We start from the raw sequence: 14,448 nt of genomic DNA, 5'->3' as shown, positions 1-14,448 counted from the left end.
GATTTTTAGCTTTGTTGTATTACATTTTTGCAGGCAATCTGAGTGTTGCCATCGGTGACTGAAATTTCTATAGAACAAATTTAAAGTGTACATATTAAAATCCAGAAGCAGGGATTTTGTTCAGTGTTCTGAGAACAATTGTTGCCCTCAGACATAGTTCAGTCATGGAGCTCATGTCTAATGTTACTGTGAGATTATAATGCTGAGAAGATTGCAAAAATTAATCTCTCAAACCTTTGCTCTGATAGATTCTACCATGCAGGCAATATAATTCCAAGTGTTTTGTTTGTGTTCAAGTCTTGCCATTTATACTGAGGAGAAACAAGCCTGCCTCCCACTGAACCAGGGGAGATGGACAAAATGAACTCCAGAGGTTCCTTCCAACCTCAATCATTCTGTGATTCTATGAAAATACATTTTTTACAGTGCACAAGGGGCTATCAAGTAAAGTTCATCCTGTCCTAGGGAGGGTATCAAAGATAGTACTAAGTCCAGGTTTACAATTCATAGCTGAGTGGGAAAAAAACCACCCCTACTTTGCTCTTCATCATAGTAGTATAATAAGGGGAAAATATGAAAATATGAAGGAAATGTAACTAAAGGAGCAAAGAATTATGATGTCGTCCTTCTTAGTCTCCCTTTTCATGTCGTAATAAAAGAACAGTAAGCTTAAACTAATGAAAGAAATACAGGAAATATTCATTCATGTAGCACAGTCTGAGACCTTAATACCTCAAACTTTTAATTCAGATCATTGGTTAGACCAAAGAACAGGTTAGTGCTGTCCAAAGTTAATCCAGATTGCTGGATCCAGTGTTCCTTATCAAATCATAAGACCTATTTCTATGTAGGAACCATGGGAGTTTTAAGGATTTCAGTCATAATTAAATGTGTGTCTTGTTAGAAGAAGCTTTTTGATCTGTGAGACACACAGATCCACTATTCCCCCAAAGTCTTCAGGTTCCACTGTGACATTCTGCTTAGATGCATCTTCTCTCCACACATCCCTGCTATTCCCAGGGGTCATGCAGCTCCAATTGGCTGAACAGTTGGACACTCAGGCCTTTCTATAACAGAAATTATTGTGTGGAGGGAAAAAGATTCTCTCTTCCTGACTTCCATTTGTCCTACTCATGAACACTTGTATTTATGGAGAGGGCACCGTGGGATTTCAGATAATAAGGATCTGTGAAATGCATGACTCGTCTTGGTTGAAAATGAGGCAGTATGTGCACATGAAGTGGCTGTGCACGTGTGCATGCACACACATTTATGCATGGAGAGTCAGTGCATGGATCCTGAAGTCTGTTTTGCATAACAATTTTGATTGAAATGCCATTGAAAGCAGCAGAAAGGCCATTCCATTAGCATTGAAGAGCTTCTAATAGATCCCTCTCCCTTTAAGTGTTGTCCAGTTGCCCTTAGGGTTGATAGGAGTTATCTAGCTCCCTTAAAAGTCTGTTTGAATGTCTGATTTTGGATGGAGTTTGGGCCTCTTGAATAGGTGATTTAGAAAACATAACTAAAAAAGATCAACTGTAGGCTCAATTTATTGTTGAAGACATGATTTATTTTCCTTAGGCAACACGTGTATACACTAATGAAATTAAATGTGATTTCTGTTAACTGCTTTTATGTAAGCAAGAGGTATTAAAATGTTGGCATGGATGGTTGCAGGGACATATTTTTGTTGCTTTTCCTTCAGAAAGGTATACTCAATTTTATATATCATTAGGACCTACTAATTCCCATTAAACACATTTAGAAATTACTGGTTTTCTTTGCCACCAGTCATGTCAATGTCACTGCATACGAGCATCAAAAGGCAGTTGTGTTTTCCCATTAGAAAAAGGAAAAGAACTGCCTGAGGGAGGATAAAGATCCACATAGGTTTGTCTGACATAATAGAGCAGACATTTATAGAGGCTTTTTAATATTTTTAAATGCCATTTGAAGTGAACATTAAGTGAAGTGAGAAACATCCTTTTGTATTGGCTTCAGATAAAAATAAAACAAGGATTGTTGATGCAATGAACCATTAAATGGTACTACAACATATTAACATTTCATTTTAAACCATGTTTATATTGTTTTAAGGTATGATGACTCTGGGTCCAACTGGTGCAGGAAAGACAAAATGCATTAATATTTTGATGAAGGCAATGGCAGATTGTGGTGCTCCTCATAAAGAGATGAGAATGAACCCTAAGGCAATCACAGCTTCCCAGATGTTTGGTACCCTTGATGTTGCTACAAATGACTGGACAGATGGTATTTTCTCTGCATTATGGAGAAAAACTTTAAAAGCAAAGAAGGTAATGGATATTGTATCATGATAGTTAATAAGGACATTTAATACTGTTTCCACAAGTTCTCATTACCTGTCATTTATATGACAGTTCTTCCATTATAATATCGAATGGGAATATGCAGTGTTAGTTTTGCTTTGGGTCTGCTCAGCTCAATGTACACAAGAGTCAGAATTATATGTATATGCCAGACAGCACTCGGTTTCCCAAGCATATGAAGTTCCAGAATTAAATTAAATTAAAACACAAAAGCAAGGTCTCTTCAACTTTTGATGTGAGGACAGGAAAGTTAATTTTCTCCTGTCTAGTCATTGCCAGACTATTTCACTAGTTATATAAAAATGTAAGAGAATTTGGTAAGAAATTGATATAGGCAATTCCCAATTCTCTTATCAAGCCTTCAGATCATGTTTCATGGAATCATAATTACACTCAGATCTTCTGGAGTCACTCAGTTCTCACTTGGAAAATGGGAAGCCTTACATTAAATACTTGGATAACATCCCACAAGGACTGATTTTGTGCCATTGTCTGTGATTGCATTTAATGGGAAATGTTTTCATCCATTTTGGTGGATGCTGGGCTGGCTGATGTACTTTTGTAGAAGAAAGATACAACTTTATGCTTAGAACAATGCAAATTAATTTCTGTCATGATTCCTAAATATCCTTCCTTTTTGGTGTGACACAAGATAACAAAACAAGATTTAAATCACTGAGCAAAGTATAAAAATTGCATTTCATGCTGAACACCAAATGATGACTTTATTTATATCCAAGAGTACATTCTCTGATACTAAGTAAATATGTACTTTTGGCCAGTGTAAGTAAAGTTGTATGTTTGTGTTTCTCCTTTTTTTCTAGGGTGAGCATATCTGGATAGTTTTGGATGGACCTGTTGACGCAATATGGATTGAAAATCTGAACTCTGTTCTGGATGATAATAAGACCCTTACTTTGGCCAATGGAGATCGTATTCCCATGTCCCCCAATTGCAAAATTATTTTTGAGCCCCACAATATTGACAATGCTTCCCCTGCAACAGTCTCCCGTAATGGGATGGTCTTCATGAGTTCTTCAGTGTTGGACTGGAAGCCTATTTTAAAGGCTTGGCTGCAAACCCTACCTGCTACATACTCTGGTGTCCTATGGAATTGCTTTAATGCTGTCTTTCAGGTACATAATTAGATACTTTAAAAAAAATAAGTTGAATTTCTTATTCTTTATTTAATGAAGTATTGTTTCTTCCTAACTGCATTTATAATTGTTTACATCTCTTTGTTTATGCAATAAAAGAAAGATGAAGGATTTTAAAAAAAAGAATTATCTCTAACGTTAATGAATGAGTGAAACTATAACAGATGAATAATTTGGATGTTTTGTTTTGTCTGCATGTGTTAGTTGACAACGAATTGTTAAACCTGTGATTATTTTCTGTTGTGTGTTGGCAAAACAGATACTCTCTTTGTAATTGCTTCTGCAATTTTAATTCTTGTTAGGATACACGAAGGAAGCGGATGAGCTTCCTTGTTTGTTCAAATATAAAGAAATAAATTCAGAAAGAAATTAAGCTAGACCTACCGTGGTGCAACAGGAAAGCATTTGATCTATCAGTTATTTTTAAAAGGCATGATATAATTCAAATTGATCTAGGCTAGCTCTGTGCTCTGTGCTGTTCTGAAGCTCAGTGTAGGTGACGGTAGTTGTCCGTTCTGATTTTATTATCCATGTTTCTGTTCGGAAGGAGATTTTTGAAATAGCATCTCTTTGATACATTCTCTAACTAAATCATATTCAATGCATAGATCCAAAGCAAGAATTTGGAATTTGGCCTTAGCATGCTGAATCATTTGAAAGGTTCTGGTAATATTATGAACAGTTGTACTCAATAGTAGGTATAAAAGCATAATCTCAGTAGTATAGTTTTTCAATTACATTGAAATATTTATTTTTGCTCCGGAATTTTTTAAAGAAATAGCTATGTCTTCCAAGTCTTTCAGTGTGAGGAATAAATACAACTTCCTATATACCTTCGTTTCCCATCGGCTTGCTCCTGCCAGTTTACTTGTGTAATTGGTGCTGGATTTCACAGGGGCTTCTCCTGTAGTATTTTTCATTGCTGTTACATTTTAAAAATTCAGTTTTTAGTGAACTTTGAGTGACATTTCAGAAAGTCTTTTTATAAATCATGATAAAAGCAATGATTGATACAGTTCTGGAATGCCCTGAATGTTAACAAATGTCTTCTTGCAGATATTTTTCATTTCAGTGCCCATTTCCTTTAAACCCAATGTTTAACAAGCTATTCATTTTGTTCTATCCCAAAACATAATGATATGGCATAGTATTTACTGCAGCAGCAAGAGAAACAATTCTGATAATGAATTTTAAAATATGCTTCCAAAGTAATGTATATGTGGGTCAATTTACTGCTTCTTTGCCACAATTCTATTTATATTTTATGCTACAACTTGCTCTGAAAACATAATAACAACATTTAAAATGCCCAAGCCTGAAGCAATAGCAATAAAGTCCAGAAAAATATGTATTTTATTAGATTGAGAGATGAAAATGCAGTGAAATATGAAGTTAGTTCAGTGCTGAAGGCTGCATTTAGAACTATCAAAATGTAAATGAAAGCTGTCACACTGGCAGTTTTCTTTCACTTTTAATGTGCTGTCTTTGCTTCTCAAATAATAGAAGCAATAAAAGTGATTTTACAGATGAGAGTAACACTGCTTTTGTGTTCGCATGGCTCTTTTTACAGTTACTATTTTCTCCCACATAAAAGAAAAAAGGATAAAATTCTGAAAGAAAATTTGTGAAACAAGATGCATCAACAGTGGTAGTGAAACCCCAAATATAGACCTTAGTGAATTTAACATGCTAGCATTAAGAAAACATGGATATAAACACCTTACAAATATCTGATTTTTCAAAGAAAATTAAGATTAGGCTATAGATGTAGGTACAGCAAGTAGCAGTAATGGAGGAGGAAACAGCAGAGAATAATAGTTGTAAATCGGTGGAAAGGATTTATTTATTCACTTCATGTATATTATAAATTACACCGTAAGTCATCAGCTTTTATATAAAAAAATAAAAGTCAGGAGGTGGTCTAAAGAAAAGGATAAATTAATAAAAAACAACCCAAAACACAAAAGACAAAAACCCCACCCAAATAATCCCCCAAACCGACCTTATTTTTAATTAGGATTATCTTTGGATCCTTTCCACAGGTTTTTTTATAAATAGTGATTGAGAGGTTGGACTTTCACCCTCCCTTTCCCAATTCTTTCTTCTCAGAGACCTTTCCTGCTTAGCAGTAATTTCAAGTAATCTTCCATCCCTATAAAAAGTCTCTGCTCTCTTATATTTAGATGCACTACTGCCAATTTCTTGCCTGTGAAAGATGCTGCTACCTGTAAGCAGCAGAATTGCTTCACTGATGGAAGTAATTATCTGAGACAGTTTCAAAGAACTGAAATAATTAAAATAATTACCTGAGTGGTGTTATTTAGTTTGTCTGCAAAGTGTGAAGCTCAGACTAGTGATGGATGTTATGTGAATAACATAAGTTTTGGCATGTCCATATATTGTTTAAAGTTGCAGATGTGACTTATTTCTCTCTCCACATTAAATGTCACACTATTCTTATATGTGTAAAGGCTGGTATTGCCCCTGGAGCACAGAGGTGAATATGTAATCAAAAAAGTTTCTTATCTTTAATATTTAAATGCTGATGTTCAAATTAATATTGCAGATATTAATAACCTTGCATTATTTAGTTGTTCTTGTCCTTGTCTAAACCCTTTGACTATGTTACCAACATCTTGTCCTGAAGAGTGTTCTACAGTCCAGTGAATTTCATAGTCATTTACTCTGTGCAAAGTGATCTTTTTTTTTCATACAAGTATTTTGCCATCTGACTTAATTTTCTAGTCTTCTTGTAGGGAATAGTGAATTCCTCATCCAAACTCTTTGCAAATTATGTGTATTTGTCATGACCCAACTAATTTTTCCACTCCCCCTGTTCAAATAATTCATGCAAATTAATTCATGCAATTTTATATCATGATCTTGCATCTTTTTTCAGCCATTTAAAAATCACAGTAGCAATACAATACCAGCTTATATGTAACTGATATTTTTCATAAATTCAAAGAATAAAAATTGCAGAAACCTCACTGGAATCATAACTACCATATAACTAGTTCTGGTGAAAATTGTGCTCTTGATAGCACAGAATACTATGACGCATGAAATGTCTTTATTCTGTGTGTGTCAAATCAATTATTAAACAATTTAGAGTGCCCTATGAGATATCTAGTCTATTTTACAGATGAAGAAGCTGAATCTCAGTGAGATTTACATCCAAATTCTAAAGGTCTTTAGATCTAGTGCTTGTGGGCACTCCCTTATGGGACCCACAACTCTTTCAGTTACTCATTTGAGCACCCTATGTACTGTTGAGGGCAAACCAGCCATTTTTGAAGAAAAGACACAAAAAAGCAACACAGAGGTGGAAGCACTTTTGCTAGTTAACCAGCAACTTGATCTAGTAGTGGTGAAACTAGATGACCTTTAATATCCCTTACAACCCAACCCATTTAATAATTCTATTTATAATCACATTTAGATTGTCTTCTTTCTCAGACCACTTATCCATGAGCCCTACTCTAGATTAAGATGCTTAACTGAGTTTTTTATTACAGTATATCTTTGTTGTGTGTGTTACCTGGTGTTCTTGTAGGGTATGACCCAGGAGGACGGGTAGACACCTTGATTCAGTCTCTGTGCCAATAAATATCAGCACAGGTTACTTGTAGAAATTCAGTGCCAAAAATTTAACTGAAGATTGGAATGAAACTGTTGAGTATGTGGGTAAACAGCTCAGTGATTTAAAAAAAAAAATCTAGGTAATTATCTACATCTTTGGGTGACCAAGTATCTTCAGTATCTTAGCTCTCTCCCTGACAGGACATGAGAGCTATAAATGGAATTACTCTGAAATCTCCCATAGTGTCCCTGTGTACTTTCACTTCCCAGAATGAGTGGACACTATTGATTTCCAAAGATTACAAAAGCAAATGGAACACATAGGGAAGAAATTATATTAAGGACTTTTAGATGAATCTGGAAGCATGTTATAATTTACATCAGCCTGTACTATGGATAGCAATTGATATTTTAAAATAATTCTGCACTGCAAATCTCAGAGAGGACTTTACATCAATTTGAAAGTTTGCTCAAGATGTTGCAGAGCATTTGACAAAGGCAGGCATGGCAGCCCATCACTATGAAGAAACCTGAGGAAGGTTCCATTAAAATCAATTGCAAAATTCCCTTTGGATCCTGCCAGGGTTCTACAGGAAAACAAGAGTATTGTTTTCAAAAGGGACAGGTACATTATGGTGCAGTCAGAACACACCAGACAAATAGAAATTTATAGTGGTGAGGTTGTGTGTTACAGATATATATATATATATATAAATATATGAGTATCATTACAGAAATTCTAGTGCTTTTATCTTCCTACTACAAAAATGACAATGGTAGATTAAAATCTCCAGTGAAGAGCATGAGTAGCAGATCCCTGATGTAAACTGAAAAGCAGTACTCAAAATGCTCTTCAGGAAATTGCTGTATGGAGCTCAAATGAATAGTTCTGCTGAATGCAGTATATCAAATTTATTTTTCTAATATGTTATTGTTAGGAAAAATTAATGGTTTAAGTCTGAATATTTATAATTCCAGAAATGGGGAAAAAATGTTGTTTGGAATAAAGTTTAGAATATATTTGAAATTAAGAAACTGGTGTCATCTAAGAATAAATCATACTGTTGACAGTGGTAAACAGACTCCTTAAATGATGTTTTTTTCTTTCCAGGATGTGATGGATTTTGTTTTCTCTGCTGTGACACCAAAAATGTCAATTTTAGAATGTATGTACATCAAACAAGCTATTGACCTCCTACAGGTAGATACAGCATTCATTTTTCTCTCTCTGATTCTGTTATTTGTTCTGGGACACTGTTCTAGGACGGAAGTAGTTATATATTGCATCTGCTTTGCAGGGTTTGCTGTCTGAGCGGGGTGAGAAGCAGCTCAGTGAGGAACATATTGCTCGCTTGTTCATTTTTGCTGTAATGTGGTCAGCTGGAGCTCTTTTGGAACCAGATGACAAGATGAAAATGGAGCTGTTCCTACGGAAACACTCTGCAGTGAAAGAACTTCCAGCTGTGGATGGAGAAGAAACTATGTTTGAATTTGGTATCAATGCCTGTGGCCAGTGGGAGCACTGGTCAAAGAAGGTTTGTATGCTGCCACGTGCTAAGCTTTCTTAATGAATATACAAAATGTATTTGCTAAGAGGCATATTATTTTACAGTTTCAAACCCTACATATTTGGTTAGGAAGATTAACCCTAAGCTTGAGAGTTTCTATTTTGAAAGATGTTTTTCTTTTCTTCATAAGTATCTTTGGCAGAGAACAGAAACATGCATTTGAAATAGTTTTGGAAGTGAAACAAAAGGGATCTTAGCTTTGCCTACTGTTCTCACCCTACTGTTTGAGAAAACCCAGCAAGGAAAAGCTTTTATCATGTACTGGAGAACAGTGGAATGAAAATATCCTGTTAGTCTAATACCCTTTTAGAAAAGCTTGACAAGGTACTGATTGATTATAAATGGATGCTTGGCTTTCAGGAAGAAAATTTTGTTCATGTAAATTTTATAAAGTGCATTTGATTTTGTGTCCTGATGCAAAGTGATTGTGTGGGCAGGTAGAAATTCTCAAACTTTTTGCATGCCTTTCTTGTGCAGGTCCCTGAGTATATTTATCCTAAAGATTCAGTACCAGAATATACTTCAATTCTAGTTCCAAACGTAGACAGTGTCCGAACAGACTTTCTAATGCACACTATCATGAGGCAAGGAAAAGCTGTTCTGCTAATTGGGGAACAAGGAACAGCAAAAACAGTTATGATTAAGGTAGGTGGAATGGAAAAACATATATAATATATTTGTATGGTAACATTTCCAATAATGGACATTGGCACAAATGTTAAATTGAACTGCATGAGTAGTTTGATTTTTCTTCAGATTACAAACTAATATTCTTACTGAGACATTTTGCCAGTGCTCACATGGACTACAAGCAAAGTACCCCAAGTTTCTACATTTTAGTACAAAGGTTTCTTTTTTGTTTGCTAACTGTGGCCACAAGGTCATATGATAAATACTCTTTCATACACTCTCCTTTCTTTTGGGAATTCAAACTGAAGATTGCTTTGAAAATATTGATCCTTGGAGGAATTTTTATTTTCCTGTGCTTTGGTAGTGGTGCCCTGTGTGAACTGATCTTCTGTACACACTTGTCCCACAGCCTTCTTCCACAAACCAAGCTAAAGAGGAAGATACTCTCTTTACTTAGGGTGGTTTTCACAGGGTAAATTTACTGTTTATTATCTGCTCTCTCAGTTTGTTCATTCAAAATGACATATAGTTCTTTCTCTAGAAGAAAATAACAACAGGATTGCTATTAAATTAACAAATACATGCTTTCTGCATTATAAAATGGTGCAAGTTAATCATATGACACCTAAAAAGCTGAGAACTTACTATAGAAAATCAATAATGAAAAGACTGAACAAACCAAGGTGTCATACCAAACTTGGCATCCCTTATTTGAAAGAACATAAGTGTAATGGTTTTCAGCATGATGTCTCTGTTTTCCAGAGGAGTCTGTAGACTCTTTGTTCAATGAAAGGTAGCTAAATAAAACTGATCTACTGTTGGGACAGCTGAATTTGCCATACAGGCATCTGTATGTCCACTGGAGGATTTACAGAGGTCTTGAAATTGAAAATAGCTGAAAACACTGGCCTAAACTGACCTTTGGCTTTCTTAAAATCCGGAGCCACTTTGTGTCCCCCTGGCTATGTGCTTTCTGGGCCCTGACATAAAGTGAGCTGTACCCATGCCAGCAGCCATTAATACTACTTCTTCAGCTTAGCTGTTGATGCCAACATGCGTGCCGGTGTAATGTCAACTTCTGTTCCTGGCACCAGCTGGAGAACTATTTTAGCAGAGTGAAGAGGAGGGGTCTGGGTAGTGGTCTTGATATTCCGCATGCTGGATTTTGTCCAGATACTGGCAACCTCCAGGCTTCAGCTGCCATTCCTGACCCTAAAAATAATTGGAGCTGATTCCTGGGAGTTGCTTACCCTGAGTCTATTATATAGAGCAGAGTATGTTCCTTACACAAGGGAGCATAATGCCAGTAGATATTTGATCTCATTTAAGGTTAGGAGTGAATGTTAACTACCTTCACAACTGTTCCCCTTCTGCTTTCACCTTCTGTAGAATTTTGCTTTACTACACCTTATGGAAAAGCAATTTCCAGATATAAGCAGTTGGTTTCATGGAAAAATAAAAAGGTTTTAATATAGGACACTTCATAGAGTAATCTGAATTAATCTGAATAATCTTCAGTATTGAGTAAGGTATCAATATAAATCAAAACAAAGAATTTATAATGGAATGATAATTTAAGACCTTTATTCTCTGTACTATTAATTCACAAATTGAAAAAACAACCCCCAAATTTGATGTGACACTGGTATAGGACAGTTGAAAATTCTCTGGCAGTTTAGCTAACAAAAAAAATCCCATTCAATAGCCTCTTCTTTTTCAAAGATAGTTCTCAGTTATGTGCTGTGCAATATCACTGTTGCCATGCAAACATTCTGAAATGCGATAATGAAAAAAACACAAGTGTGTTTTTTGAATGGTTGAGAATTTGTAGGTTTAGTGGGTTGGCCTTGGCCAGATGCAAGACCCCCACCCAGCTGCTGATTCCTTCTCCTTAATAGCACAGGGGCAGAAGTAAAGACAGGGAGGTCTCAACTCACTGATTACTGTCATGTGCAATACATTAGACCTGGGGGACATTTAAAAAATTTATTTCTAATTTAAAATAGAATTGGATGGTAAAGAAAAAGAGAATACTAAAACCACCCTCTCCTCACCCCTTCTTCCCAGGATCACCTTCACTCCTTCATCCTCTACCTCCTTCCTGCCAAGCAGCACAGGCAGATGGGCAATGAGGGCTTCAGTCAATCCATAACAGCACCTCTGCTGTTCCTTCCTCCTCATGTTACTCCCTCATCCAACGTGGGGTCCCTTCCATGGAATACAGTTCTTCATGAATTTTTCCAGTGTGGGTCTTTAGCAGGGCTGCAGTTCTTCATGAACCATTCCAGTGTGGATCCCCTGAGGGGTCACAAGTCCTGCCAGCAAACCTGCTCCAGTGTGGGCTTCTTGCTCCATGGGTCTGCAGGTTCTGCCAGGAGCTCCAGCATGGGCTTGCTATGGGGTCACAGCATTCTTTGGGTATTCACCTGCTCTAGTGTATGGTCCTCCATGGGCTGCAGGTGGACCTCTGCTCCACTGTGGACCTCCATGTCCTGCAGGGGGACAGCCTGCCTCACCATGGGCTGCTGGAGCACCACCTGCCCTTCTTTCTACTCTCACCTTGGTGTCTGCAGGGCTGTTCCTCTCACATCTCTCTCTCAACTTCCAGGCAGCATTTTGCCCTTTCTTACAGTCTGAGTGTCTCCAGTGGGTCTGCTGGAGCTGGCTGGAATCGGCCGTGCTTGGCATGAGGAAGCTTCATCCTCTTCTCACAGGAGAATGCCCCACAGTCCTGCTCCCAGCACCTGGGCACCTGCACCTGGTACATTAGCTTTGTACAAATTCTTGGAGCCTCAAGGAGAGGTTGAGCAGTGACCTGCAGCAACACCTCAGTTGTCAAGAGTACTCACCATACAGCACTGTTGCATATACATTGCATGTGTAGTCTGTAATTCATGTGAGATGTGAGAAAAACCTATCTCTGAAGGGCACCTTTTCTTAAACTGCTATCACTCTACCAAAAAATCAGCAGTTTAACAATATTCTTCAAAGTATTTTGAGGGGGTTTACCTGTATCTTCCCTTCTGTTGTCACAGAGAGCGTATGTCTCTCTGGAGTTCTTCTTAGAGCACTTCATCAGAAATGATCTAGGCTTATTTTTCTGAGGTACCAAAATGGGAACATTTCTAGCCAACTCTCTTATACAGATAAGAATTTTAATGGTATTCAACTTCGTCATTATTGCAGAAGAACTGAATCTTTAAAAAGAAAATATTTTGGAAATATGGAATTTTTAATACAATTTTTATGCCCCAGGACTCTTGCTAAACAAAATATTTCCTATACTTTGTATATATCCCTTGGTGTGACTCCAGGGTTACACATTTTTATTATGAAACCTCACTAAATACGAAAAGTGGAACTTTGTTGCTTTAGGGCATCCTCAGTAGCTGTGGAAACTGTACATATTCATAAAACTCAAGGATTACTTCCTTCATTAAGAGAGGATAACTAGCTGTAAATATGATGTAGCTGGGTTTAATTTTACACTACCATTCCTTTACTCTGCTTTTGTTGTAAGATATGGTGCTGTAGTGTAAACATGAAGAAAGATTTGGTTTTTCACTTGTTCCTTGCAGACTGCTGTAATAGATCATCACTAACAGATGAATTTAGAAAAAAACCTGACAATTGCTAATGCAAAGTTTATTTGCATCTTGAGTTGTCACGTCTACTTGTTGTAACACTTAGTGACGTCTGTTTTAAAGCTTATACATATTAATACTTAGAAATTTTATGCAAAACATTAACTGACAGTTTGAATTTCAAGTTGCAGATGGTGTATTTATCTCAAATAAACTGGGTTTTGAGATTTTGAATTTAATAGCAGGACTGAGATTTTTGCAGGGCTGCTGAGCATCTGCGTCTCCTTTTGGCTGAATTTGTCTGGAATTACTGGTGCATTTTACTTAAAATTGGTTTATTTTGCAGAATTACACAAGCAAGTATGATCCTGATGTTCATTTGACCAAATGCCTAAACTTTTCTTCTGCAACTCTGCCAAAAATGTTCCAAAGGAGCATAGAAAGCTACATAGATAAAAGAATGGGCACCACATATGGTCCTCCAGCAGGGAAGAAAATGACTGTTTTTATTGATGACATCAACATGCCTGTGATTAATGAATGGGGTGACCAGGTAAAAGGAAAATACTGACATTTTGGAATTCGTGGTCTTATCATTGCTGCTGATGGAAATGATGATCTGTGGGTTGCAAAAATAGGACAGTTTAGGAAAAAGGGTTCACGATATGGACTAGGCCAAGTACCTTTGCTAAAAACAATTTCCCAAGGCAGTTTTTGGCAAGACTAATAAGCTGTCAGTCCCAGAACACTGGGGACATTATCAAGACACTTGGTGCAATCATTGTAGCTTTTCAGCATTTTGGTTTGGTTACTTAACAGAGCTAGTGGAATTTCCAAACTAAGAACCAGTCTGGGAAAGGAAGCAAATCCAAGAAGCACTCAGAGATTGTTTCCTTCTTTCATCTGCTCTGGACTTTAAAGTTACTATTAGGTGTAATATAAGCTGGTGATGGGAGACATGGTCTCTGCAAATATGCAAAAGGAGGCTGTAGCAAGGCAGGTGTTGAGCTCTTCTCTCAAGTAACAAGCAATAGGACAAGTGGAATTGGACTCGAGTTGTACCAGGGGAGGTTTAGATTGGATGCTAAGGAAAAGTTTCTTCGCTAAAAGGTTTGTCAAGCATTGGAACAGGCTGCCCAGGGAAGTGGTAGAGTCATCAAACCTGGAGGTATTTAAAAGATGTGTAGATGTGGCACTGAGAGACATGGTTTAGTGGTAGGCTTGGCTGTGCTGGGTTAGTGGTAGGGCTCAATGACCTCAAAGGTTCTTTGCAACCTAAGCAACTTAAGGATCACAGTTGACATTCAAGACTAGCAAGCTGTCTTGAGGAATCAATAAATGAGTATTTACAGACCTACACTCTGAAAATCTGACTTAAATTTTTTTAAAAAATTGCTATTGAGAAAAAGTAATTTTCCTGCTTCCAATATAGCTCTGTAATTGTGCTCTTTCACTGCCTCTATACAAGTGAATCTGTGACTATACTTTGTGATAAATTAACCATTCTTTCTTGTTATCTACATGCCTGTGTCAATTTGAATATATAGTCTGGCTTGAAAATTTAATGTGCTGCATTTTC

The 14,448-nt window shown here is 36.9% G+C and overlaps 1 protein-coding gene across 1 annotated transcript in view; it reads left to right on the top strand.

Moving 5' to 3' along the window:
- Positions 1 to 14,448, top strand: part of LOC103802057 (dynein heavy chain 5, axonemal-like) — a 158,752-nt gene that overhangs the window by 69,900 nt on the left and 74,404 nt on the right. The window contains exons 46-51 of the mRNA XM_009074495.1: positions 2,098 to 2,315; positions 3,173 to 3,484; positions 8,199 to 8,288; positions 8,386 to 8,622; positions 9,133 to 9,300; positions 13,216 to 13,422. Coding sequence (XP_009072743.1) covers positions 2,098 to 2,315; positions 3,173 to 3,484; positions 8,199 to 8,288; positions 8,386 to 8,622; positions 9,133 to 9,300; positions 13,216 to 13,422 — 1,232 coding nt within the window. The remainder of the gene's footprint in view (positions 1 to 2,097; positions 2,316 to 3,172; positions 3,485 to 8,198; positions 8,289 to 8,385; positions 8,623 to 9,132; positions 9,301 to 13,215; positions 13,423 to 14,448) is intronic.

The sequence above is a fragment of the Acanthisitta chloris genome, unplaced genomic scaffold, assembly GCF_000695815.1.
Source record: "Acanthisitta chloris isolate BGI_N310 unplaced genomic scaffold, ASM69581v1 scaffold8785, whole genome shotgun sequence".
Lineage (NCBI taxonomy): Eukaryota > Metazoa > Chordata > Aves > Passeriformes > Acanthisittidae > Acanthisitta > Acanthisitta chloris.
This window is presented reverse-complemented; position numbering and strand designations above follow the sequence as displayed.